Source organism: Eulemur rufifrons, chromosome 8 (genome assembly GCF_041146395.1).
Source record: "Eulemur rufifrons isolate Redbay chromosome 8, OSU_ERuf_1, whole genome shotgun sequence".
Taxonomy (NCBI): domain Eukaryota; kingdom Metazoa; phylum Chordata; class Mammalia; order Primates; family Lemuridae; genus Eulemur; species Eulemur rufifrons.
In genome coordinates this window covers 114,605,197-114,632,748 of record NC_090990.1, presented here as the reverse complement: position 1 = coordinate 114,632,748, position 27,552 = coordinate 114,605,197, and the positions used below count along the sequence as shown (strand labels likewise).

General features: G+C 39.5%; 1 protein-coding gene across 1 annotated transcript; it reads right to left on the bottom strand.

Annotated features, from left to right (window-relative positions):
- Positions 1-402: 402 nt before the first annotated feature.
- On the bottom strand, positions 403-21,731 carry SLC16A4 (solute carrier family 16 member 4). The gene is given in 8 exon segments (XM_069479010.1): positions 403-455; positions 458-505; positions 7,495-7,588; positions 9,353-9,564; positions 13,603-13,764; positions 13,924-14,067; positions 15,152-15,284; positions 21,645-21,731. Coding segments are annotated over 8 exon segments (933 nt in total).
- Positions 21,732-27,552: the final 5,821 nt, after the last annotated feature.

Sequence of the window (27,552 nt, the reverse complement as noted above, 5' to 3'; positions counted from 1 at the left end):
ATTTCTTTAAATTAATAAAAGCGGTTTTCCATCTTCATATATTTTAGTGACTGGGTTACCAAGTCACATTTGAGAGTTTGGATTAATTTATTGTAGTACATTCTGATTTTCATTTAATACCTAAGGTAGCTGCTTCAACTGATTAAAATTTTAGCCTATTTGATTAAATACTAACAATTTAAGTTGCCATTACTTTTGTCTTACTACCAATTAGACATTCCTCAGAATGCCAAAGCAAGAATGAACCTTAAAAACTTATTTGGTTTACCTTCTCATTTTACAAATGAGGAAACTTTTATTCCAAGCTTTTGTTTCCAGTGACTTAATTAGTTTAGATTTTCTTTTGTTAAACTCTCTTGATTGCAGTGCTCTTTCTTTCCGGTGAGACTGTTTTTCCATCTCTCAGCCAATGGTACAAAAAAAAAGGAAACTGAAGACAAGAGATAGCATATGCCAGAGAAGTAGAAAGAACCGGTGTATGTCTGGGTGTAATCATATAACCAGCCTGGAAGGGAGGAACAATTTTTATTAGTGAAGCAAATCTTTTCATTAGTAATTCTCAGCCATGAACGCCTTCTCAAAGGAAGCAGCCCCTTGTACATACCTATCTGTATTTGACCCATTAGAAAGGTAGTCAAGCTTCTTATTTGTCTTATTTTTCATTGATAAGGTTGAATCAGTTCCACCTGAGTTAGGGACTTAACCCCATGAAAAAGTCATTGTGGACTCAGACTTCATCTCCAATCTTGTAATAGAAGTTGGAGAAAATTAGGGACATACACTATTTCATGTTACAATGAATAATATTAGAGGACCACTATTTTTACAAAGAATATAATCATGAATTACCATTTTCCAAAGAAAAAGTGAGAGAACTGATTATCTTGTTCTTCCCTTCACTGAACAAATATTTGAGTACTTACTGTGTTCTTGGCAATATGTTAAGTGCTGAGGATACAATAATGAGCCAGAACAGACATGGTCCATGACCTCACAGAGCTTACAGTTGAGTGGGGAGATAGGTATCAACCACATAAATTATTCACTTGTGATAGGTGCTGTGAAGGGAAGGTGCAGGGGGCTCTGAGACTATATGAAAAGGAACTGACTGATCAAGTGGGTTTAAACAAATGACTAGTTCCCTCTGAAATCTAAATGCTTTTTTATAGCAGAAGTGACAGGGTACTCAAAATCTTTTGGCTAATGGCACATATTAGAGCTTCTTAAGTGAAACTTTTTTTTTTTTTTTTAAACTGAGTGTATGGTGGCAAAGAATATTTGTGTTAAGGCACTAGCACTTAAACGTTGTTGCGAAAGTCAACACTGAAAAAAGCAAATAATGTCTTAGCATTATTATAACAATAGTTTTGGTCTTGTGGACTTCCTAAAGGATCTCAGGGACCTCTGGGGTCCACTGATCTCACTTTGAGAAGTTCTTCTCTAGAATATTATATATATTATGTCTGATCACTTACTCAGAAAATTTTAGGGCTGTGTGTCAGCACAGGTCCGCGTTGTGGGGGTATACCCACAAACAAAATAGATGAAAATATCTGCTCATCAAACTTTACATTGTACTTTTTTATTTTCCTTTCTGTATTAGCTCATGATACCTCATGGGATGTGTAGAATATACCTTTCTTTTTTTTATGGTTTGGTTCTCTCTTCTTTGTTCTCTTATTGAGATCTGATATAGACTTAGTTTTTGTTTTAATAACTATATTTTAATAATGTAAAATATAAATGATTGGAATGCTTTATAGCCTCTTAAATTCAACTAACTTTAAGTTGCTTTTTACTTATTGACTTCTTGTTTGATCAGTGACCTCAAATATTTCTTGGAGTTAAGTTAGAAGTGAGTGAAACTAACTAGGACAAGCCTTTATATTATGTTGATTGTGGTTGACCTATAGATCTCTAAGAAATAAGTGACTAATTTCTGAACTCTTTTAGAAGTTTCTAGCAAGGAAAGAGTGGAAGGCAGCAGTTCCCCCTCACCCATCCCTTGTTAGTCTTGCCTTAGTTCCACCAACACAGTGCTAAAACATTAAGTATTGAAATATACAATCATGCACCACATAAGGATGTTTTAGTCAAGGACAGACTGACCACATCTATGACAGTGGTCCCACATGAGATTTCAATGCTGTATTTTTTTACTTTTGTACCTTTTCATCTTTAGATATGTTTTGATACACAAATACTTACAGTTGCCTATAGTATTCAGTACAGTAACATGCTGTACAGGTTTGTAGCCTTGGAGCAATAGGCTATACCATATAGCTTAGGTGTGTAGTAGGCTATACTGTCTAGGTCTGTGTAAGTATACTCTGTGATGTTCATACAACTACAAAATTAATCCGACAGCAAATTTCTCAATATATCTCTGTCTTTAAGTGACTCATAACTGTATTTAATATATTTTCTTATCAGGACAGAGAATCATTTAGCATGTTTTAGAACTATTTCCATGCACAATTAGATTAAATAAAATCTATATGAAATAATTGTTTTAAATCATTTCTCCCAATCATATTTGATAATTGAGATATTAGTATTTTTTTAAAAATTCTAATTAAGATCCCATTGCCATTCAGTAGCATGGCAGTTGCGTTCTGTAGCATTGGATCAGCACATGCAGTTGAGGAGTTTTAAGATGCTGTTTATATTAATAATAGCAAATATGAGGTCAAATGTAGGATGCAGAACTATATCATATTGTTTAACTTATGCAAGTATTAGCTGTCATAATCAAGCTTAGATTTAAGAGGCTACTAGGTAAAATTTTGAGCTTCATTACTATCAAGACATCTACTCTTTTTGGTGGGAATAACTAGCCTTTTCTCTACCAGTGATAGTAAAAGAAGATTGTATATTTGGTCTGATTTTTATTGGGCCTCTATTTTTTTTGGTAGCAGTATAAAAAAATCTATAATTAGATACACTTACTACCCTAAACAGTTTAATGCTTCTAAGTAAATATTTTTAAAAGAAATTATTGTTGGTATAGTAGAAGCCACTGTATTCTTACCATTTTAAATGGATGCACAAATATTAGTTGACATTCAAAAGACTAGATTCCTTTATGGTCATAGCAAAAGCATCGTGAAAGAGAAAGATGAGATTCATTACCAGCTACAATCCAGGATGATATGCAAGCATCTGAGTGTTCACTCCATGCTGAGTATTACTGTATGTAGCCAAGGCTCTGACAAGAAAACTGGCAACTGATGCAGACTTACTAAGCTGAGGACCTCTGTAAGCATTTCCTCAGTGTCTCCAGACTACCCGCATCAGATTCATTTGAGATGCATGTTAATAATGAAGATTCATTGGCTTCCCTTAAGCATACTTCATCCTGGATGACACTCAGTTGATTCTTATGCACGGTAAAATTTTTATTATTTAATAACATTTTCTTTTAAATTATTAGTCCAAAGCATTTTCTTATATCTTTGCCTGTAAGAGGTCATAGTTGGTAAAAGATGGAGCAAGGACCAGATGGAATTTTTGTTTAATATTGTATGTAAAGTGAGGATGGAATAGAGAATGACCGGTCATTTCATGAGATGTCTTATCTGTGTTGATGGGACAAAGACTAGTTTAGAGGGATAAATTTCCATTTTAGCTATTGTCTTTTTCTATAAAGCATGAATAGAGTTGGTGTAAAATTACCAGTTTCACTCCATGGTATTTCTGATGAGATGTGAGATTGGTAAATAATAACGATAGAAAGAGAGAGGCACTTCTTTAGGAGCTAGTTAACTTTAACTTATTCTGGAGTACAATTGACTTACAGCTATTCAGAATTAGAAATGGTTTTCCTAGGGTTTGTTGGGGGGGAAAAAATCACTTTTGTGAAATACCTGCTTAATTTAGTTAAACTTCAACTTTTTAAGGCTATTATTATCTTATAGCTCAAAATGTCTTCAATTAAAGGTAAGAAAATGGAGTGATGGGGTTACAGCAGCTTAATCAAATTTTCAATTAATGAAGTGGAAGAAGAATGCAGATTGTAATAATTATCAGTTTTAGAGATTCTAGACTGTTGTCCTTCATATGAAGTTCTGGCAGTGTATGTGGCAGAGTGAGTGCCATGACATGGCCCAGTGAGCTATGTTGAGAACTTTAAGACAGTAACTTTTGTCTTCTCTGTGTCCCAGATAGCATCTGACAGAGTGCTATGCTAATAAGTTGCTTGATAATTATTGAATGAATACTGAGTTATAATCAAATAATTACTTAACGGTGTTTTAAGGGACTTTTCAGAAGATACTTGTAATTGATTTAAGTAAATATATGTGTGTGTGTGTTAGCATGATGTATGCATTTGTCAGTGGGGAATGGGGAGCATATGGAGAAGAGGGGAGCTGCATTCAGTTTTGTTTTATTTTCATAGGGAGCTAATATGGGCCCTTGGTAGTTTTATTTTTAAATGAAACTGAGTCTTTAGCATTTTGAACTTACATGTCAAATGCTTTGGATGCAAGATTAGGAATTTCACGTAAGTAGTTTACATCTGACTTGTACGTTGGAGAATATGATAGTATATATTGCTTTTCTGCCCAAGGCACTGTTTTTATATTTATATGGTTTTCTGCAGGTTTACTTCTGTTAACAGAGTTCTATGAGAAATAATAATAATGTGTTAAAATATCAACACTTTTCATTTTTCCACATTCTTCCCAGGCTTCCATCTTGGTGCCAGTGCGTAGTTTTGGATGCTGTGTACCAGCAAAAAGCAGCAGTTGGGTTTGGATGGGCCGTGACATTTGACTTACACTTAGGTTTGCTGACCACCCTGGTCAAGGAACCTAGAGCAACCCTAAAGCTGACCTAGTCTAATGCAGGCTATATTATTATATAAAATTGAATTTGTCACTGAGTATTGGAAAGTGAGGGATAGAAGGGACTGTGGGATGGAGTGGTGCTTTACTGAGAAGGTACCTGGGTGTAGGGAGGTAGGTTTTAACTTTCATCCTTTCAATCCCTGTCAGTCGCAGCAAAAATCTGATAAAGAATGTCGTTGCTACCATATTTCTTACATTCATGATTGAGAATGGTATATAAATAATTTAATTGCCCATATGCTCTATTTACATTTTTAAAAAATTGTATACTTAAAGAAAAAACAGTTACATGATAACCTGTGGATTTCCTTTGCTTTTTTCTTTCCTTGAATTACTAAAATATGTTGTATAGAACTTTTTTCTTTTTCATTTCCATACAGGAAGGAGAGAAATATTGTTCATGTAATGGATGTTATCATTTTTAACGTATTATGACTGAGGATTATTGTGAAATAATTACTGTTTGTTAGATTCTTTAATTAAAAATGCCTGTAATCTTTTATAGGAATTTCAACTTTGCAGTTTGGTAATGACAGATCCAGGTAAGTAAAACATGAGAATCTCATACAGTTCTAAAGATCTAAGTGTGGTTGAGAATTTAATATTGTATCACCAGTAAGCCTTTGGATTTAGTTAAAGCTAAAGACGGTAATGTAACTGCGCACTCCTGTTGAGAACTGAGTTGATCTGTAAATCAACATTTGTGATGTTTCTTGGGTAGTTGCTGTAGGAGTTAGAAGTTAGGAACAAATCTAATGGCCTTTGTAAAGTCCTCTTTGCTATTTTACAGAGAAAGCTCTCCTGAAATTTCTTTCTTCAACAGGATGCTTAGCAGCACAATGTTGCAGTCAATGAAAGATTATGATATAGAGAATGAATTAAACTGAATTATTATCATAATCTTGTTTAAGATACTGTGAGCACCTCCCAGACTAAAAATCTATACATGAGCTTTCAGCAACAGCCTTATTACTTCCTTTGACATTTTTGTAGAACTTACACAATTTATGATTGCCTAAGTAATATTCTCAGAATCAGTACATAAAATTATCATGAGCTCTCTTTATCCTCACATATAGTGCTAGGGTGTTTTGGCCTTTGGGTAATAAAGGCTTGTAAACTTTTTTTTTTTTTTTTTTACTAATTGACAGAAATATTTTATACTCATATATTTTACATTACATAGGGGTGTGTGTATGAACTAAAAGCTTCACAATAAAATGATGTATTCTGTTTTCTAATCTCTGTTGTAGTCTATCCTTTTTTATTAAAAAAAAAAATAAAAAAGATCATACCCCAACAAATTGATTTCAAAACTCACATATATACCTATAACTTTATCTTTTCAAGTAATGGTCCTTACAAAACTTGCCTTCTCATATATTGAACTCTTTATAAACATTTTATTTTAACAAGTATACGAAAACATACAGAACATTAAACATGTTATAGTTTTATTACTTGCCTTTATCATTTGAATAAGGTATTTGGTGGCTGATATTTGTTACTTCCCTGTACTTTTGGCCTAATAGGCTTGAAAAGTGCCAAGGCACCATTGAGACAGCTAGTGAAGAAGGATCAGATTGAAAAAAATGCATCAGCAAATTATATTTGAGCTCTGTTTTCTGTATCTCACTGGCCTGGGTACTAGCCATAGAGTAGGTACCTCTGGTATTTGCCCTTCTTTTACCAGTCCCTATGTAACAGTTCTTGGCTCAACTTTAAAATTCTGTTCTGCTTTCCAGGTATTGAAGTGTAGGCTAACAGACAACACGGGAAGAGGTGTGTTCCTAAATGCACATAAGACAGTTGGATAGTTGTATGCATTTTTCCTTTAGAATAAGTATGCCTAAATTGAATCTCAAATAGTGATGTTTTTCTTCCCAGTAATACTTCTTGTTATCCTGTTTATATTCTTTTTCTTTTAATATTTTCCTTTTCTAAGTCTTAAGGGGAGGTATAAATTTAACATCGTTTTAAAATTTAGTTTGTAAAAAATGATAGGAGGGCAAGATTGGATCCCTTCTCTGTCTCACTTCAGGACTAAAAGAAGCAAAAGTCTAAAAAGCAAAAGAGTAAATGACCAGTTAGGTAAAAAGTGAGTGTAAAACTACACTTCAGTCTTAAAGTTGACTTACATAATCAGAACTCTCCCAATATTTACTGTACTTATATATAATGTTTTCCACTGGCCCCAGATAGCCTCTCCACAGAGACTCTAGCCTTTAGGCCAAGTATCTTCCCACCATTGGTATAGATAGAACGGGAAGGGCCTTTATTCCTCTTTGAACAGAACAGATACTAGGCATCCCTGAACCATCTGTATGGCACATGAGAAGAACAAAGATATTAGGCTTGCAACTTTCAAGCTCTGTAAAAGTGATTCCTGTTTAGATACAAGATGCTAGTTTTTCTTTTTTTAAAGCATGGGTCTTTGAGATTCTAATAAAACTCTGGCACGTCTGTTGAATTAACAACCTTCTGATTTTCCTGTATTGGTGATGGAGTGAGAGTAGGTATAGGAAAGGCAAAAATACCAATTTCTTTTAACCTGATACTGTCATCATATGTTAACTAGTAATCTTGGATCAGTGTTTACTTTTTTTGCTATTACAATTTGCTCAGAATGTGGCAAAGCTGATACCTGCTACAGGTGGTCCAGCAAGGATAGCCATCCCAGCAAAGAAACTAGCCAGTCCCAAAAAACTGTGTACTGTAGAATTTATAGACAGGTCAACCTGTAGGAATTAAAATTCAGAGTTAGCCATTATTAAGGGTGAAATTCTATAGAGACCTATTCCTAAAAATGATAAATACTGTTTATATCATCTCAAACTGAACAGTTTGACTTCTGAGCTGATTTGGATGGCCTTTTCCCCCAATATTATGAAAGAGAGTGGAGGTCAGATAGGGAATAGTAACTTTGCTAGGTAAGCAGTATTTTCAATTTATCAGTCAGGAACACTGGATTTTTGTTTTCATTTTTTTTTTTTTTTTTTTTTTTGAGACAGAGTCTCACTCTGTTGCCCGGGCTGAAGTGAGTGCCGTGGCGTCAGTCTAGCTCACAGCAACCTCAAACTCCTGGGCTTAAGCGATCCTACTGCCTCAGCCTCCCGAGTAGCTGGGACTACAGGCATGCGCTACCATGCCCGGCTAATTTTTTGTATATATATATTTTAGTTGTCCATATAATTTCTTTCTATTTTTAGTAGAGACGGGGTCTCACTCTTGCTCAGGCTGGTCTCGAACTCCTGACCTCGAGCGATCCACCCGCCTCGGCCTCCCAGAGTGCTAGGATTACAGGCGTGAGCCACCGCGCCCGGCCTGTTTTCATTTTTTAAAAAATTTTTTGGCTGGGCACGGTGGCTCATGCCTATAATACTAGCACTCTGGGAGGATTGCTCGAAGTCAGGAGTTTGAAACCAGCCTGAGCAAGAGCGAGACCCCATCTCTCCTGAAAAATAGAAAAAAATTATCTGGACAACTAAATATATAGAGAAAAAATTAGCCAGGCATAGTGGCACATGCCTGTAGTCCCAGCGACTCGGAAGGCTGAGGCAGAAGGATTGCTTGAGCCCAGGAGTTTGAGGTTGCTGTGAGCTAGGCTGACGCCATGGCACTCTAGCCACGGCAAAAGAGTGAGACCTGTCGCCAAAAAAAAAAAAAAAATTTGTTTTTGGTGGTTCAGGGATTATTTCCCCCCCCCCCCAAATCTTGTTGATTTTCACTATTTAAAAATAGTATTTATAATATGAGCTGACAGTGATGGCATTCTTGAATCTGCCTGTTGCTAAGTAATGGCCATTGGTTTGTAAGAAATCAGATACTGCAAGGAGTTGATTTCAGCTTTAGGAAGTTTGATTTTTCTGCCCAAGCCTCATATGGTATCCTGTAGCAGTTATGCTAGTATTGATTTGAGAGCAGAAGTTTCCCAGGGATTCTTTTTCAACATGTTGAGCACATGGTTCTAAGAAGAATCCATGGGGTTCCAAAGGGTTCCCAGGACACAGAAGTGTTTGTGTAAGTATTTAAGTTCTATTTGGGTTCAGGACTTTAAGTCAATTTGGGGTAAAAATCGAGAGGAGATAAAAAACAATGTCCTTATCGAAGTACACAGGACCAAGGCAATAATTGCAGCAAGAAAGAAACCATACTGGCCAGGAAATCCATTTTTCTCTTTAAGAGTTCTTAGAGAACTCTTTAAGATTGTGTCTTAGAAGGAGCCATTTCTGGGGTGAACACAAGCCTAATGTTTTGGGAGACTTATAAGCAAAGTGAAATCCTGCTGATCCCTTTTTTGCTTTTATTTCTTTCCTGTCCCATGTGGATAGTTCTCACCAAACTACCCCTCAAGGTGAGATGAATAACTGAACAGGATATAGCTATAGGTTTCAGAGGCATTTGGTATGATTTTTTTTTAAAGTATGTATTCTGTTTTGGGGAGGTTGTTACTAATACTTTTATTAAATGGTTTAACAATGCTAATGAGTGCATCTACTTACCAGTACAGGAAGTATCAGTGCCAGGTAACCACCAGCAAAAATGGCAAAGAAGACGGTATAGGTCATAAGCAGTGGAAATGTGGTGGCTAAAGGAGCAAGCAGGTTAGTGATGCCACAGAGGATGAGGTAAGACTTGTGGTAATGGTACTTCTTGATCCAGTTTTGGTCAGCAACCCATCCAGAAATAATCTGACTGACTGTCTCAATGATACCTGGAACAGTATTGAAAAAGTCTTATGAAGTCCTAATTTCATTTTCCTACCCAATTGGAAAAATATGAATGCATAGACATCTTTTCCCAAGTAACATAACCTCATCCTGAGGCCAGGATATGTGAGAAAAAAAAGTTTCATTTGTCTGTCAATAGGCTCTATCATTTATTTACCTACTCCAAACATATTTAATAAAATACCCCAAAAGGCTTTTCTAGGGTTGGGTAGAAGACACATCAAGTTGCCAGGTGTGTTTTCTGTGTTTGGAGAGCTCATGCCACCAAACTGGGAATCCCTGGTTACAGAGGACCCTGGGCTCTGGAGGCCAGGCAGTCTCTTCCTCTAATAGGTCCTGCAGGTGAGAAAGTGAGCTTTCTAGAGGATTGTAGACCCTTAGGTCAGTGTCTTAGGAAAGGCATATGGTAGAATATAGAAGTATAAATAATAAAATCATGTGTTAAAAAAATAGATGTTGGGATTCATAATTGCATATGAAGCTCTAGGAATTAAGTCTTTCTTTAAAGGTCATTATGCTTAATTTGAAAATATGTTGGAAGTCTGGAAATGGAAGATCATATTTTGAACATTGGAGCTATGGTGTAGCTTGAATAAAATTTAAGAACCACACTTTTCACTTAGTTTCATGATAACAGAGCACTCTTACCCTTTATCCTACTGTAAGCTAATGTAGCAGTTAAAGGCTGAAAGATTTTCATTGAGGGTAGCATGAGTTCAGTTGTTTTGTTCTTTTAATTTTTTATGTGGTTCAAACATAAATTGCTCCATTAAAAAAAGGAATAAAAAATGCATGCTATCATTTCTATGTCTATTTTTACAGTTACCTCCTGGAATACATATTAAGACTTTAGTATGTTTTTTTGGTCCCATTTTATAGCCCTAACCTGATATAAATTGATACTACCAGACATTTTAGTGAAAAAAGTCAGTTTAGCCCTGTGTCTTTGTCTTGTGTACACAAGCTTTATTTGACTAAAGCAGAGTATCTTTACAGTTGGAACCATTGAAACCAGGTGTGGTGTTTTGTAAGAGTTTGGTAAATTCATTTTTTTTTTCAAGAAATTAGAGAAAAATTAATGTTGAGCTTCTGAGCATTTCCAGATAATTAGAGCAAACCAGTTCCATCTCCTCTCTTAATTTTTTTGGACTCCCTATTTTGTCAGTTGAGAGAATCTATATCTTCTGGATCAAGCATTCTGTCTCCAAACATTTTTATGACTATTCAACTAAAATGATTGTTTTTAATGTACATTCTAATTTATTTTAAATATCAGCCAATTCATGAGTGACTTGCCTTAAGAGTCATATTTATCTGTCTTACTATGGGTTCAAGGGGGAAAATACTTAGCTATAAATATTAATATTACATCATTGAAACTCTATATGTATTTTTTTTTTAATCCTGACAACGTTACGAGGGTAGGTGCCATTATCCCTATATTACAGATTAGGAAATTGAGGCACAGAGAGGGAAAGTAACTTGCTGAAGGTCACACAGCTAGGAAATACAGAGCAGGAACTTGAACCAGGAAAGTCTAGTTCCAGAGCCAATCCTTTCAACCACTGCACTATGCTGTCTACCTGGGGTTTTCTGTTTCCTGGAGTGGCTGTTGGCATTGAGCATCAGCTTTTTGAAATTCAGCATTTATCCCACAAATAATTGATGTCTGTTATGTCAGGCGCTGATATGTGAAGATAAGTAAGACGGTTTAGGGTCTGCTGTCCAGCAAGGGAGCCTGTGTGCAAGGTGCAGTGATAGAGATGTATTCAGGGAAATGCCCAGGTGCTCTGCCTAGCTTCAAAAGATTTGTCCTCCCACAACTCCTCTTTTATTGTCATTTTTCTTCAGCTTTCTAATAAAATTTTGTAAAATCAAGTTCATTTTTCCTTTTGGGTAGGAAGTTAAAGTGGATTTTCTTACCAGCTACAGAAACAAGGTAGGAGGCATCCATGATGTCAATGTCCAGTGTTTTGGCTCTGGCTACCAGGTGAAAGGTAGGGATAAAATATGCTAACTGACTGAGGAGAAAAGACCAGGTAAATATGTAGAAGAAAGGATTCCTAAAGAGAGAAATATCAAAGAGTTTTTGTTTGCAGCTCCACAAAACAGCCTTTTTCTCATAACTTTCTTCATTACTTATTAATAACAGTCTTTTCCTGTTAGGCCCATTGTTCAACTCTTCACTTTGATTTTGTGAGGCCATTAAACTTTTACCAGGTTGTCCAGCCTTCTGCACAGTACTGTCTTTGATGGTAGATTCTTGTGTCTCATTGTAGTTTGTTGTTTCTGTCCCACATGGTGCCTCTGGATCACTTGCAGACAAACTGCCACCTTTATCTTTAATGTCAGAATTGTTCTCACTTTTGATATGGATGGGTCTTAAGAGCATACTGGAAGGCACCAGATTCAGTATGATAGCTCCAAATAATATAAGGGCACCTAAATAGAGGAGAGAATTTGAGAAATTAAGTTAAACCTTTCAGTTCACAGTACTACTTCGTATTTATAGGCTCAGAAGAGACCCTACCCCATAGTCCAATAATTTTTTTTTTGAGACAGGGTCTTGCTGTGTTGTCCTGGCTTGAGTGCAGTAGCGTGATCATAGCTCACTACAACCTCAAACTCCTGAGCTCAAGCAATGCTCCTGCCTCAGCCTCCTGAGGAGCTGGGACTACAGGTGCGCCACCATGCCTGGCTAATTTTTCTATTTTTTGTAAGGACAGGGTCTAGCTGCTGCACAGGCAGGTCTTGGCCTCCTGACCTCAAGCAGTCCTCTCGCCTTGTCCTCTCAAAGTACTAGGATTATAGGCATGAGCCACCATGCCCGGCTCCAATAATTCTTGAAAACACTACTTTGCCCCCTGAATTTGACTTAATTGTTAGCTGTATACACTGCTGTATCTCTGTAAAAACAGAGTCCTTTGGAGATAGAAAACCAGAAAAATGCACCAATAGACAGGATGGAAGGAGAGGTTGTTATTTGTGCTAAAGGGGGAAAAAAAAACGCAAGTTTTTTGGGGGCAGTGTATTTCACATATTAAAAAATGTACAGTGTGTTTTAAGTAGGTATTTTAAATATCCTGAAGTGAAGGTATAGATTTAGGTACAAAAAATATAAAATTAGATGAAAGGAGTCATTTGGAAACAGGTATAGAAGAGGGGACAGACAGCTTTTCATCCTGTGACATTTTAAAAAATTTCATTGAAAGAAAGCTGAATAGTTGATTGAATTCAGCACGTCCTGACAAAAGTTGTGACTTTTGTGTGGTGCGTCCAAAGGTAGCTATAGGCTATAGGCTCTGTTATCCTGTCATGGATTTGTCAGCTGATCCCATTCACCGTGAGACTACTGAATAGTGTTTTATTTGGGAAAGGAAAGACTCAACAAACCTACTTATGTAGATAGAAGTAGGCATATGAATACACACACATGCATACATGTACATATATGTATATTCTAGTAATTTAAGATTATTTTAATCCAAGTGTTATCTCAGGTACAAAGAAAATTGTGGGATGAATGGTTTATTTGTGAAAATTTAGTTGACAGTATGTAAAGGATTGAATATGAAGGAACATTATCCTCTTTTCACCAAAGTATTTTTTCTATATTTTAGTGAGTGTGATGGAGGCATTTTTTAAATGCACGTTTTTTTCTTAAAGGAAAAATGTGAAAAGTGAGTGCTTTGGTGAGGGCGGGGGGAATCTTGTTTCCGCAGGAGTGTCACTTTCACTGCAGGGCGCTTCCAGCTGCACAGTGCCCTCCACCTCCTCAGACACTGAGCCCTGTGGTGATTTCTGAGTTGCTTGTGTGAGCGGGCAAAGCCTGCAAGTAGTTCGGGATCTCTTCTGCTATGTATTCTCTGAGGAAGAGGAGCATGTTTACTTCAGAAATCATGCTCATTTCCTAGCTTGTGAAATCAATTGCTCTAAAAGTCTTTACTTTTCAGTCATCAAAGTGAAAGAGCCGAACATTAAATCTTGCAGAGTTGATAGTTCAGAAATTCAGAATGACCCACCTGTCCAGTCGTACAGATCTATCAGGAATTTTGTAAAGGGTGCCAAGAGAAATGTCAGTCCCATCCCAGAACGGGCAATAGCTGTAGAAAGAGCCAGTCGTTTTTTGAAATATTTGGTAATTACCACAGCAGCTGCTTGGTACAAGAAAGCAGAACCCAAACCTAAAAGAAAATAGATTATAATCACTTTCACATTAAGTGGCTTGGTACCAGATGATATATTCTCCTGGATCTGAGATAATACAACTAGGCCTTTGGACCCAAGAATAGAAGGGAAGGTTCCTGTTCCATCTTTTATAATCATATTTATGGTGAACTCACCAGGCAAAAGTCCCATCGTCACACAAAGAAAGGGAATGCTTGTAGCCCAGCTGCTGATCAGATATCCACCAGTAACAAGGAAAGTCCCAAGAATGGAGGTAGTTTTCTCACCAAATAAGTCACAAATAATGGCAACCAAGGGACCTTAGGAGAAGAAAGAAAGGCAACTCCTAGATAAATATGCTCTTGCATCCCTTACCTCTGTTGTGTAATTTAAATCAATGAAGTGGACTCTACTTTGGAGTATTATGTATACTTAAAAAAAAAAAAAAGGGGCTGGGCTGGGCTTTGCTTTGCTTTGCTTTTCTTTCTTTTTTTGAGACAGAGTCTCTCTTTGTTGCCCAGGCTAGAGTGAGTGCCGTGGCATCAGCCTAGCTCACAGCAACCTCAGACTCCTGGGCTCAAGCCATCCTTCTGCCTCAGCCTCCCGAGTAGCTGGGACTACAGGCATGCACCACCATGCCCGGCTAATTTTTCTATATATTTTTAGTTGTCCAGCTAATTTCTTTCTAATTTTAGTAGAGAAGGGGTCTTGCTCCTGCTCAGGCTGCTCTCAAACTCCTGAGCGCAAATGATCCATCCACCTCAGCCTCCCAGAGTGCTAGGATTACGGGCATGAGCCACCGCACCCAGCCTGTATTGCATTTCGTAATTTTACCAGGTCCCAAACTATTTTGCTTTTTGGAAGGAGAGTGAGTTTGAAACATAAGTGGATTGTAAGTAAGGTTTGAAGGAGAAGCTTATTGAAATGCATTATAAAACCTCCACAAAATGAGGTTGCATCCTCTGACCAATGACTGGAACAAGGTTGAATCACTAGTTTGCCCCTCCACCATATAAAACTAAACGATGAAAAATTGGTTCTATATGTTTTAAGTATACTCAGATGACTAGAACTTCATGGCCTGACTTCCAGGTTGAGGATCTGGCTCATTAAACCTATATTAAAACATTACCAGACTGTGGGAAGAAATAAGACATGAAAATTTGAATCATGGAATTAAATAAATTCTTCCACTCCCTTTATTTGAACCCCAATTTTCCCAACTTAGTTACCACGTCAAGTGGAGGCTAAACACTAATTCCTTACTTTATTAGCATTACATAGTAATAAATGAACCTGAATTTTAGCAACACTTCAGTCTTGAATGACTGACAGAAGAGTCTTCTTGGAGTTGCCCTTTGTGGTTCTTCTCCTTGGACAGCAAGCTGATTGCCAGCTTCATACCTGCAGAAAAGCGAAGCGATGACATGATGGATCCAATCCAGCCAGTTTGCTCTGAGGTGCCTTCAAACACTTCTTGAAAGACCACAAAAAAAATGGCAAAAGTCTTGGTCATCCCCATCACAAACACATTTACCTAAATCAAAGCAGACCACAGTCCAAGTCAGGTGGTGAGTGAGCCATTACAGAAGAGGTTATAGCTGCGAGAGGTTAGGATTCGCCCAGCTCGCTAGTATTTACCAGTTTGCTTTATTGGTTGATCCTCATTTTATGGGGGGGGGGTCATTCCTTTTAGAGTCGCTAAGCACTTTAACTGAAAGCATCGCATTTAATCCTCATTTCAAGGCTTCAGAATAGCCATGTTAATACTGTATTAAAGATCAGGAAATTGAAGTTTAAAGAGGTCAGTTGCCTAAGATTAGGGGTACTGAGCTGAGATTTGAACCCAGATGTGCTGACTCTAGACCAACCACTACTCTACTGTCCTGTTAAAATAGCGTCTGCTATAGACAGCTAATTCTAGTTACTTTTGTGGGAGAACAGCGTTTGTCCAAAATAGGAAGAATTATTCCATAAGAACTTAGGTTAGCTTTGCTTTAACTCTGCTCTTGAGCTGAGTACCCTCCCTCACCTGATATATAAATAGGGTAACCTTATAATTTATTGGAGCGCTTAATTTTGCCAGGACAGCAAGGGTTAACTGGGATATATGGTCATCTTATGGTTATGTCAAGTGCCCCAACCTTTTTCTTTTTGCCATTTAACACTCCTTCCCTGCACAATCCCTCGCCCTCCACTAAGAATCGCTCATTTTGTGGTCAGGTTCTCTTTCTGTAGAAAACTCTTGTTTCTTAGAATACTGATCATCGTGGGGACAGTTAAATGCTATTCTTCCTCCATTTTTGCTTAGCAGCCAAACTTTATCCCTTGCAGGGGTCAGGTGGGGAAACGGAAACTTAAACCTAACCAGGGTCTGCATTCATTCTCAAAGCTCTGGAGCCAAGGTGTGCTCGCTGTCTCCTGGGGCTTCCTAGCTTCCCCTTTTCCTATCCTTGTTTCAGTAGCCTTCGCTTTTCAGCCTGGCCTTGCATTGCCAAGAACCATGGAACCTTAGCTTTCCTGTCACTGATTCACTTTCTCTGCGTACCTGGTAAGCATGTTTCCCCTGCGGTTCTGCACTCTTCTCACTTAATATCTGCTCCCTGGACAATCATTCACTCTCAGGGTTTTAATTACCGCCCACACATACAGTGATGTAGCTGAGTGTGGTTCTGCAATCAGTCTGCCTTAGCTTGCATCCTGGCTCTGCTTTCTGCAGTGGGGCATACCTCGGGCAAATGACTTCTTAGGAGTTGTAAAGTGAGGAGAATGAAAATAACTACCTAGCTCATACATAGGACTGAAGATTGATTTAAAAAAATTTTTTTTTGAGACAGGGTCTCGCTCTGTCACCTGAGCTAGAGTGCAGTGGTGCCGTCACAGCTCACTGCAACCTCAAACTCTTAGGCTCAAGCCATCCACCTGGCTCAGCCTCCTGAGTAGCTGGGACTACAGGCATGTGCCACCACGCCTGGCTAATTTTTAAATTTTTTGTAGCAGTGGAGTCTCGCTGTGTTGCCCAGGTTGGTCTAAACTCCTGTCCTCAAGTCATCCTCCTGGCTCAGCCTCCCAAAGTGCTGGGATTACAGGCAAGAGCTACTGTGCCCAGCTTGTGAAGATCAATTGAGAAAATTCTGATAAGGTACTTAATATTTGGCACTTAATACCCAATTAACTGTGGTTTTGTTAATGTTATCATTCTGCCATCGCAAGAACTTCAGACTTATATAACTGTCTAGTATATCCTTCTAACTCTGGTCAACTTGTCCAAACCTAAACTCATCTTTCCCTTACACAAAAAATCTTCAATTTTTTTATTGGTACCATCCACCCACTCATCTGAGTTAGAGACATACTTTCTCTTAGACACCTTGTTTTCTCAGCCCCTACCTTCTGAATAATCATCAAGACCTTCCCCTCCTTTTCATGCCCATCACTAGACTCTCATTACAGGCTAGTATTATTTCTTGTCTGAAGGCACGGGACCAAGAATTGGTGACGATGTTCAGAGGTTGCAAAAGTTGGGGTGGTGAGGAAGTCCCTTATGTTTTTTTCCCATTCTGATTTTATGGAAAGTACAAAATATTTAGAATGAACAATGCTGTGGACTCTAGGACTATATATCCAAAAGTGAAAAGGACATTTTTATTAGGCCCCCATTCAGGCAATTGGTAACCATAATTTTCCTCCAAGGCATTTCTAGCAGGAAATCAGGCTAGAAAATTATGCACAAATCCCAAATGACCTAGACTGGTTTCCCTTATTACAAAATAAACAGAGTGGTGAATGTGTCCTTCATGAGAAAGAAACACTAAATGTGCCGTTCTGTCAAATAAGCTTTTTTTTTTTTTTTTCTCCTGTAGACATGAGTTTTGTGCTGGTGTCTAGAGAATGCTGATCTCTATATTTTTAACCACCTGAATTTAGCTAGCTGCTTCAGGTCCCTCGAGTTCAGAACCTTTCCTTTCTGGTCTGTCCCTGATATCTGGGTGTGGCAGCAGTGAATGGTTGATTTGTCTCTAATAACTGGGTCTGTGTGTCAAGAACACCAAGGGTAGAGCCTTTGCATCTACCATGCTCCCCTCCCTCAACTTAAAACCTTCCAACTTTGTTTCTGTTTTGACTCAGATATTAAAAATCTCTCCTAAGATCTAGGTTTTCCCTAATTTAGCAGACTACATAAATCTGAATTATCCTTCCTAATCCCACGCCTTTGACCTAGCTTGGTGGGGTGGGTTTCACTTCCTTCACTAGAGCCCACAGCAGATGTTGTAAATGGCCCAGCCCAAAATAAAAACCCTAGAACTTCTCCAGTCCCCTCATTTCCTTTTTGGCTTTAAAAGCAGTTAATTGGGTTGAACCTGGTAGGAATATCTTAATCAGGCCTTCTCCTACCCCCCAGTAAGAGCTCCCTCACCAGACCATTCTAATCATTGTCTTGGGAAAGGGGACTAGATAAGCCTCAGTGGCCCATTTTGAACTTTGCCAGTCATTCTTATTTAATACCAGTTTCCTTCTACCCTGCATCCCTTTTCCAGTATCATTCTAGTTCTTCCTGACCTTCACAGACAAAGCTTCTTTAAAGAATAGTCTATTAGGTATCTCTACTTCCTCTCATCCCACTACACTGAAAAAGCCCTCCCACCACCACCCACTTCACTGTATCAGCTCTTATCAAGGTTATCAGAGACTTCTTCATTGCTAGAACAATAGACTATTGTCATTCCTATCCTATTTGACCTCTCAGTAGCATCTGCTCATCACTTTCTCTTCGAAATTTCTGCCTTAAGCTTCTGTGACACTACATTTCTGGACTGCCACTTCTCTGACTGTTTGTTGGTTTTCTCTGTGGGCTCCCATCCCCTAGACATTGATTTTTCCCAGGGTTATGTCCTAGTCTTCCTCCCTCTCCCTGGTGATTTTACCTACCCTGCCTCGAAGTCCAAACTACTGTCTACACTGGTGACACAGATTTCAGTATGCAGATCCTGTGCTCCAGACGCCCAGACTGTATGTTGAACTTATTATTGGCTATGTTGCAAGACCCTCAGTCTCAGAGTGTCAAAATTAAACCTTCAAAGCCATCTTCAAATTTTCTCCCCTCCTTCCTATGTCTTCCAACTCTGTGAATGGCATTCATTATCCAAGTTGCCCAAGCAAGCAACCGAAGACTGATTGACTCCCTCTTTTTTCCTGACATTTAACTCCTGAGTCTTAAAAGCCTACCTCCTTGATATTGCTCAGGTCTGTGTTTTCTCTCTGTCCTCATTGTTACTGCCTTAATTTAGGGCCCCACTAATCCATTATTCACCCTGCAGCCAGAGCTCTATTTCTGAAATGCAAATCTGATCCCGTCACTCCCCTGCTTAATTTTTCTCGTTAGCTCCTCATAGCCTCAAGATAACCAATGTTCTTAGCATGTCTTACAGGGCCGCTTCCTATCTCCTATTTCATCACCTATCCCCCTTCTGTTTGTTTATTCATAAATGTGTCCATCAGTTCATTCAACTGTCCACCAATAGGTATTTGTTGAGTGCCTACTACGTTCCAGCCTATATCCTAGGGCTGGGCTTACAGCATTGAGTGTGTACTGGTGAGCAATGCAAACTTGGTACCTGCCCCCATGGAACATTCAGTGTAGTGAGATAGACAATATAGAAAGCAATCATACAAATACATATTAATAGTTATAAAGTGTGGTAAGTTGGTTAGAATTAATCCCTTAATTTTTTTTTTTTTTTTTAAGTAGGGAGCTCCCTACTTTAAAGTACATTCAGTTACTTTTCAGTCACCTTTTTAGGAGCTTAGCCATTATACAGGAGAACACTTGTAATTCTTACGAAAACAAAAGCATATAGTCATCCAAATTACAACTGTGGGTGATCAGCCCCTGAGCTCGTTGTTAACATTCTGAGGATCCAGTATATGTATATTTTTGGCTTTAATAAGCAGCATCATACCCCCCAAATGGGACATTGTTTATTAATCTTGTTATTAGGTAGTTTTACCTACTAGCAACTAAACTGGTAAATAACATCCCATCCTCAGAGGATAATATAGGACAAGTAAGGAGTGGTTACTTGGGAAAAACACAGAACTGGAGATCCTCACCTACAGAGCCCATTCGGCAAAGCTTATGATTTGGGGAGCTGGTTCAGCTGCAGGAAGGGCTCTCAGACTTATGGCATTCTTAGTTTCTCTCTTAGTAACATATCTGAGGGAAAAAATGAGATTCCACATTCTTTGGTAATGAAGCTAATGTTTAGCAAATAGTCCTCTGTTTGCTAGGAGTTTTGTATTACATAAATCCTGGCTAGGGATCTCTGCCCCTACGTTCTTCTCTATCACTAGAGAAGAGACATGTTTGCCCACTGTCCTGTTTGTAGAGTTGAGTTATCCACATCGTGGACTAGAGGATTACTAGTAGTCATCAGTACCCTTCCCTGTGAGCTGCTTACTGTGTGTAGGGCTGAGGAGGGCAGAAGCGTCAGGAGGAAAAGGGTGTTTTTGTGAGTACACTTCAAAAGTTAATAGAACTTATGTGGAAATACTTAAGAATTGTGGAGCTGGCTGGGGCTACTCTATAAAGCTGTTTGGGGCACAGCTGTGATGGGACTCACCAGCATTCTAGAATGGGTGTGCTGATGAGCAGATGACCCCTGTCTCACATAGCAACCCCAGGAGCTCCTGGGAAGATGAGGGAAATAAGGTAATTTAAAAAAAGAAATGTAGCCAGGCATGGTGGCTCACACCTGTGTTGCTAGCATTTAGAGAGGCCAGGGCAGGAGGATCACTTGAGGTCAAGAGTTTGAGACCAGGCTAAGCAACATACTGAGACCCTGTCTCTACAGAATAGAAAAATTAGCTGGGCATGGTAGTATGTGCCTGTAGTCCCAGCTACTCAGGAGGCTGAGGCAGGAGGATCGCTTGAGCCCAGGAGTTTGAGGTTGCTGTGAGCTATGATTATGCCACTGCACTCTAGCCAGGATAACAGAGGGAGACCCTGTCTCAAAAAAACAAAAACAAAACAGAATGCCACCAGCCTCGGCAACACAGCAAGACCCCATCTCTACTATATCTATATCTATATATCTATATATAGATATATATATATATTTTTTTTTTTTAATTAGCTGGGTGTGGTGGCACATGCCTGTAGTCCTACCTACTTGGGAGGCTGAGGTAGAAGGACTGCTTGAGCCCAGGAGTTCAAGGGTGCAGTGAGCTATGATTGTACCACTGCACTCCAGCCTTGGGCAGTAGAGCAAGACCCTGTCTCAAAAAAGAAAAGAAAAAATTAAAAATGGAATGCCTAGTCTAGTTGCTTATGGATGAAGGAGAAAAATCAGCCTCCCATTTCAAAATCCACAGCCTTTTCTATTTCTGGAAACATCAGAAATAATAGCATAAGTTATAGTTAGTGGGGATGAGTTGGGAAGTTGACATCAGGTTGAACAGAGAGGAAATGTCCCCTATCCCTCTCAGTGAAGGGGGCTGCTGCCAGCATTGCTACTAGGCTGGGGAACCCACCCCTAAAGCACTTTTTAGCTCTTCCCAGTGCTACTTCTGGGATGGTCCAAAGTATGAGTAGCCCCAAATCCTAATTGCCATGTGGCCAAGGCAGAGTTGCTGGTCATGGCTGGAGCATTCTCTAGGTTTAAGGAATGGTAGGGAGGAAGAGCAGAGGATGGACATTTTTAGCTTTCTCCTCGGTTCAGCAGGGGCCTCTGACTTCAGCTGTTATTTATAATTGCTGGACTTGTTCTGCACCCCCCCCCCCGCCCCAACTCAAATGCCAGGGATTTTCTAAGTGATCTTATTTTTAAGCAGCTCTGCACCTTTCTCCAAAGAGCCCTCTTTCATATAGTAGGAAAAGGGACAGAAAGCAAATTCTTACCAGAAAAAAATGAAACACAATCATCCATCCCCATCCTCCATCCAGGGTTTTAGTGTAAGGTCGGGCCTTCCCCTTCCTCTTCAGCATGATGCCCCCTCTGTTTTAAATGCAGAAGATCCCTGTGACAAATCCAAGACATAGTTGATTCAGTTGACAAACTAGTTTTTAAACTTTATTTTTCTCTGTGGTATAAAACCACTGGTACTGTAATTACCGTCCGCCTTCCAACCCCGTTGCGTTTGAAGTCTGCCTGATGTAACTGAGGACTCGGTTAGCTGCAAAGCCCGACCTCTATGATTGTGGGGTGGCCACTCCTAGAACTGTGCTTGGTGTCCTTCCCCCCAGGTCTGCAAGCCAACTGCTTGGGGAAGCTATGCATCATCCTCCTGGCCGCTGGGTGAGCTTTTGATTTTAGAGAAATAGAAAGGGAGGGAGAGCCTTGAGTTGAGGAATTCCCTTTATAAGGCACATGCTAAATGTAAATATTCTAAGAACTAAATAGAAATGACAAGAAAATGAATACCTGTTCCTTGAATGATGGATCCTGGATGAGGAAAAAAAAGTGTAAAGGACAATTGGAAATTGAAATATGCACTGTACAATAGGGGATACCATACCGAGAATATATCTCTCAGGTATGATGGTGGTGGTCTTGGGGTCCTGCATGAGAATGTTCTTGTTCTTATGGGATGCATTGTAAAATATGCAGGAGTGAAATATCACTAGGCTACTTTCTCACAAATGATTCAGTAAAATAAATCGTATATAGAGAGAGAGCAAAAAGAAAATGGAACTGTTCCGAGGAAGGGGTACAGCACTCATTATTTCCCCGTCAGGTTGAAGGCAGGCTGTTTCTTAGGAAAGGAGAATGAGCTGGCAGGGTGTGTGGAGTGGCCATCTGGTGAGCAGGCTGGACGGGGAGAAAGATGCTGGTCATCCAAGACGTCGTAGAAAACCAACCCAACACACGATCTCATGTCCATCTTACCTTTGATGCGGTGTTTCAGCAAAGGAATCCTCCACAGACGAGGCAATTTGGGAAGAAAAATAAATTATTCTGTTTTCTAGAATGTTACTTTTTCTAAGGCATTTTGTTTTGCTGCACTGTGAAAACAAGTGAGCATTGTGAGAGCCGAGGAGTGCAGATCCGGTTTAGGCACTCCTGCCAGTGGACTTTACTTCCTGAGGGGAGGAGGGACGTCTAGGATTTGATGTCATCGCTGGCCCTCCCTCCACCCACTGTTACTCAGAAAGTAGAATTTTTCACCCTGGGCTCAAAAACAAGCAGCAGAGTAAACCAAGGGGAAAGTCCTTTTGGTGACTGTGCTCAAGGCAGGGGGGTGGGGCCCCAGAACTCTAATACATGGATCTGTAGAGTTCCTCAGGGAGAGTCTCTAGACACGCTTATTTTATAGAAGAAATACACAACTCTCAGAGGGAGGACAGACATTTTCTGGGCCACAAATGGTGATCTTCAGTAAGTTTAGCCCATTGGTGTGGCCTTTGTGTATTTACTAAAGATTCTGGTTACTAATTTGGGATTCCAGGCCCCGTTTTAATTGCATTTTTGTTAACTTCAAACACTTCCCACAAAAGATGTATATCGTAGTGATGTTAGTGAAACTTTTTTTTTCTTGTTGCATTTTGAAAATGGTTAAGGCTGAGTCTCCTAGAAAATTACTGGGATAATTCAACTTTTTTTTCCCATTTCCTTCCTCTGTTCCACCCTCCATATTAAAAAAAAAAAACAATCAACAAGAAACCGCCTTTCATCTCCTCACACCAACATTCCAGAATTTAAACTAGAGTGTAATTTAGGCCAAAGTGCATATTTTTTGTTTTATCTGGAAAGTCTGCACATATGTATGTTCCTTTTTAATAAGCAAGGGGCTGCTCAGGTTCTTAAAACCAAACTCTATAATACCTTTTGATCAAAATGCTTGCGGAAGGGCAGCTTAGTGGTTTGGGAGGTTGCCCTGTAAGTGTAAGCATGCAAAGATTATGCAGTTATGTGGTGCTGGTGGTAGGGATCAAATAAACATTCAGCAGAAGGCAAAAACCCAAAGAGAGAAGGTGAGTGCTTTTCAGAGAGCTGTTTGTAATTACTAACAAACTCTAGAAAACTTTTTGTAGGAAACGTCTATAGAATTGATTTTTAAATTTTTTTCGTGGCATGCTTGTTGCTCTTTTAAAGCAAAGCTGTCTATGATTCTAACCACAGGATGAAATGAGGCTAGGCTGTGTATTGATAGAGAACTCTGACGCGAAGGTCTGGGTCGGATTTGAAATGTGACAGAACAGTGAGTCAGTCATTCATAGGGCCAAGAGGGCTGCAAAGTCCTCAGAGATGAACTCCTTCAAACATCTTTCATACAGCTACAGTAACAGGAAGCTTCGAGATGTAGTGGGAAATGCAGACTTTGTTAGAATCTCAATTTTGCCATTTTTTAAGCCTGGAGACTCTGGGCAAGTTGCCCTGTCTTGTTCCAAAACTGTAAAATGTAATTAATACTATTTTGCAAGGTTGCTGTGAGGATTAATGAACATGTGCAAGGAGACGGCATATTAGGCCTACTATTGGCACTTAGTTTATTAAAAATAATTCTTTGTAATCAGATGGAGCCTAATAGCAAGAACAAAAAATTCTTAAGCCACCTTTGGGATATTAGTTAACATTTTGGCATCTGTACCCAATTGACTTAATAAAGCTTTTAGAGTCTTTAAACATAAATAATTCCCTCAACCTCTAATCTTCTAACTCTGGCCCTAAAGCTATTCAGCAAAAATGCAGCATGATTTCCTCGGTCACTGCTATTACCCTTATTCGACTGTCAAATACAGCCCATGGATAATTTTTAACACTTAGGGACTTAGAGTTTAATACAGCACTACCATCTAGAACTAAGATTTTATGTTTAGCTGAATCTTTACCTGCCCTCATTCAGTCCTTGTGGAGAAGAGTTAACACAGCTTTCCTGAGACTCCTATTCTTTGAAAGTCCTGCTTACATGGTTGGCCTCTGGCTGGCAACTGAGACCTTAGATTTTAGGAGGGTTCCCCCCACCCCCCAAATGGTAGGAGTGGATCACTGCCTGAACTGTGCAAACAATATGGTTTATGCTAAACACTTGCTTTCCTTTTTGGAAATGTGGAATTTTGATATGTGCTAGGCAGAGGGCGCTTGGATGACCAGCCCCCTTGGCCACTGACTCTCTAATGAGCTTTGCTGGTTGGCAACATTTCACATTTGCTAGAGGAGTGAAATGCATCCTGTGTGGTTCTATTAATGGAGAATTTTTGGAAGCTTGCACCTGGTTTTGTCTGGTCTTTGCCCCATCTTCCTTTTTCCTTGGCTAATTCTGCTTTGTATGCTTTCTAAATGCTCAGTCCTGAGTCCTCCTAATGAATCATCAAACTTGAGAGGTTGTGTTAATGTGTGTTCTTCAGAGAAAGAATAGGATATTCTCCAGAGCAAGAAACAGTGGGGGGTGTGGGGAGATAATGAGATTGATTTACTGTTGTTGACTGAAGAAATGATAAGGTTCATAAATTTGAAAAGTAGAGCTTTATTTCTCATAAAGGTTGCAGCCTGCAGGGTGGCCGTTCTGACAGGCTGGGCAGCATAGCGTTGGGCAGAAGCCAAAAGCATGTACTTTGAGGGAGGAACAACAGGAATAGGAATTTATGCTGAGTACGGTGGCTAAATATTATACATATTTAACAAATTATAGGACGAATCATGAATATTTGTGAAGGTAAAAACAAGCATATGCACAATTGAGCTTCATGCTCCTTCATGGGGTCCATGTTCAGAAAACGGCAGCGTTCGCATGATCCGAGGGTGGAGCTTTTGGCCTTCTGTGCAGCAGTGTCAAAAGGTGAAGCAGTGGACATGAAAGCCCTTACTGTGCATACCCTGTAGGCTGGTCAGAACCTCTCCATGGTTCGTGGTCTCTCTCAGGAAAAAATGCTGTTCAGTTGCAGTGTGGAAACCGCAGAAAGGGAGAAGTGGATCACAAGATAGGTTTGTGTTTAGCCCTTAGGGAAGAAACCCTGATGGCTGTTACTGAGGGAGGGAGGAGGTATAATGAGGCATGTCTGATCTCTCATCCCATCATGGCTGGGAACTCAGTTTTTTTTTTTTTTTTTTTTTTGGAGGCGGGACTCAATTTTAAGATTTCTCTGGGGTCCCCTTGGCCAAGAGGGGGTCTGTTCAGTCGGCAGGGGCCTTAGGATATTTAGTTCACACTGTGAGGAATTGGCTCACCTGATTGTGGAGACTAAGAAGCGCAAGATCTACAGTCAGCGAGCTGGAGACCCAGGAGAGTCAATGGTGTAGTTCCAGTCCGAGTTCCAAGGCCTGAAAACCAGAAGAGCTGGTGTTGTAAGTTTTAGCTGGAGTCACAGGGCCTGAGAATCAGGAGAACCAATAGTAAAAGTTCCATTCTGAGTCTGAGTCCAAAGGCAGAAGACAGATAGTCTGGCAGAGAGAAGGAATTCTTTCTTAGCCTTTTATTCTATTCAGGCCTTTAATGGATTCCATGAGGCCCACCCACATTGGGGAGGGCTATTTTCTTCACTTAGTCTACTGATTCAAATGTTGATCTCATCTAGAAACACCGTCACAGACACACCCAGAAATAATGTTTAACTAAATATCTGGGCACTCCGTGGCACAAGATATTTTGTGTGTCAAGTTGGCACATAAAATTAACCATCACAGGAGTGGTCTTTGGAAACCCTCATACAATCATAGTTCAGCTTTAGCTCTGTACAGACTGAAAAGTCAGCCATCTCCAGCCTGGAGCTCTTTCTAGCACAAGTCTTACGTGTCACCAATAAATTAGGTACACTATATCCTACCTAAAAGAGTGGTTGCGAAGAACAAATGAGAAAGTATGTTAATTTATTCATTTCATCCTATAAACAGTTGCCTCCTATGTGCCAGACATGCTAGACAGAGAGAATATGTGTTAAATAGAGGGTGGCATGAGATGTGGCCCAAGAGGCGGGCAGGGGCTGAATCATTCAGGGCTTAGGAGGCCATGATAAGAACTTCAAATTTTATTCTAAATGCAATGGGAGGCTCCTGAAGGAAGGTTTCGCACTATGCCTGGTACATAATGAGCACTCAATACATTTTTGTTATGAGGATTACCACCAGGATGCAGAAATTCAGTTTCAAAATATCTAAAATCAAATCCAGTCATCTTTTCTTTGTAATCCTTCCCTCTCTTTGAGTTGACTGCTTTTTTCTAAGGCACCCCATTTTTCCTGTCGCCTAGATTAGACAATTCAATCATCTTCTTCATTCTCTTTTGTTCTCTTTCTGCCAGTTTCCTTTTTGTCTCTCATATTTGATCCTAAGCTAATTATCTTGCTGAGTGTATTTCTTCTCTAAAATGGTGATAATACTTTTTAAGATTGAGGATTAAATGAACTAAGTGCATGTAAATCGCTTAGATGTGTATAGCATGTAGCAAAAACTCCCTAAAAGTTGGCTTTTATTACTTTGGGCTAGGAATTGTGTTACAGCCCAACCAGGTTCATTGCCCACTGCTCAAGAGGAAGCCAATACAGTGAGACAGCAGGGTTTACAGCGGAGAAAGTTTAATATTACAGGCGCCATGTGAGGAGATGGGAGGAATTTCTCAAATCCATCTCCCCAAAAATTTGTGAGAAAGGGATTTTAAAGATAGTTTGGTGGGCAAAAGGGTAGGCAATTGGGTCTGTTCATTGGCTGGGTTCAGGGCGGAACCATAGGGGTGCAGAAGTTGTCTTCTTTGTTCTGGCTGGTTCTTGGGTGGGGGTCACAGTACCTGTAGTCAGTTCCTTGGTATGGGCCATTGATCTGGGCGGGTCAGCCATTCCACTGGAATGCAGGGCCTGGAAGATGCCTCAAAAACTA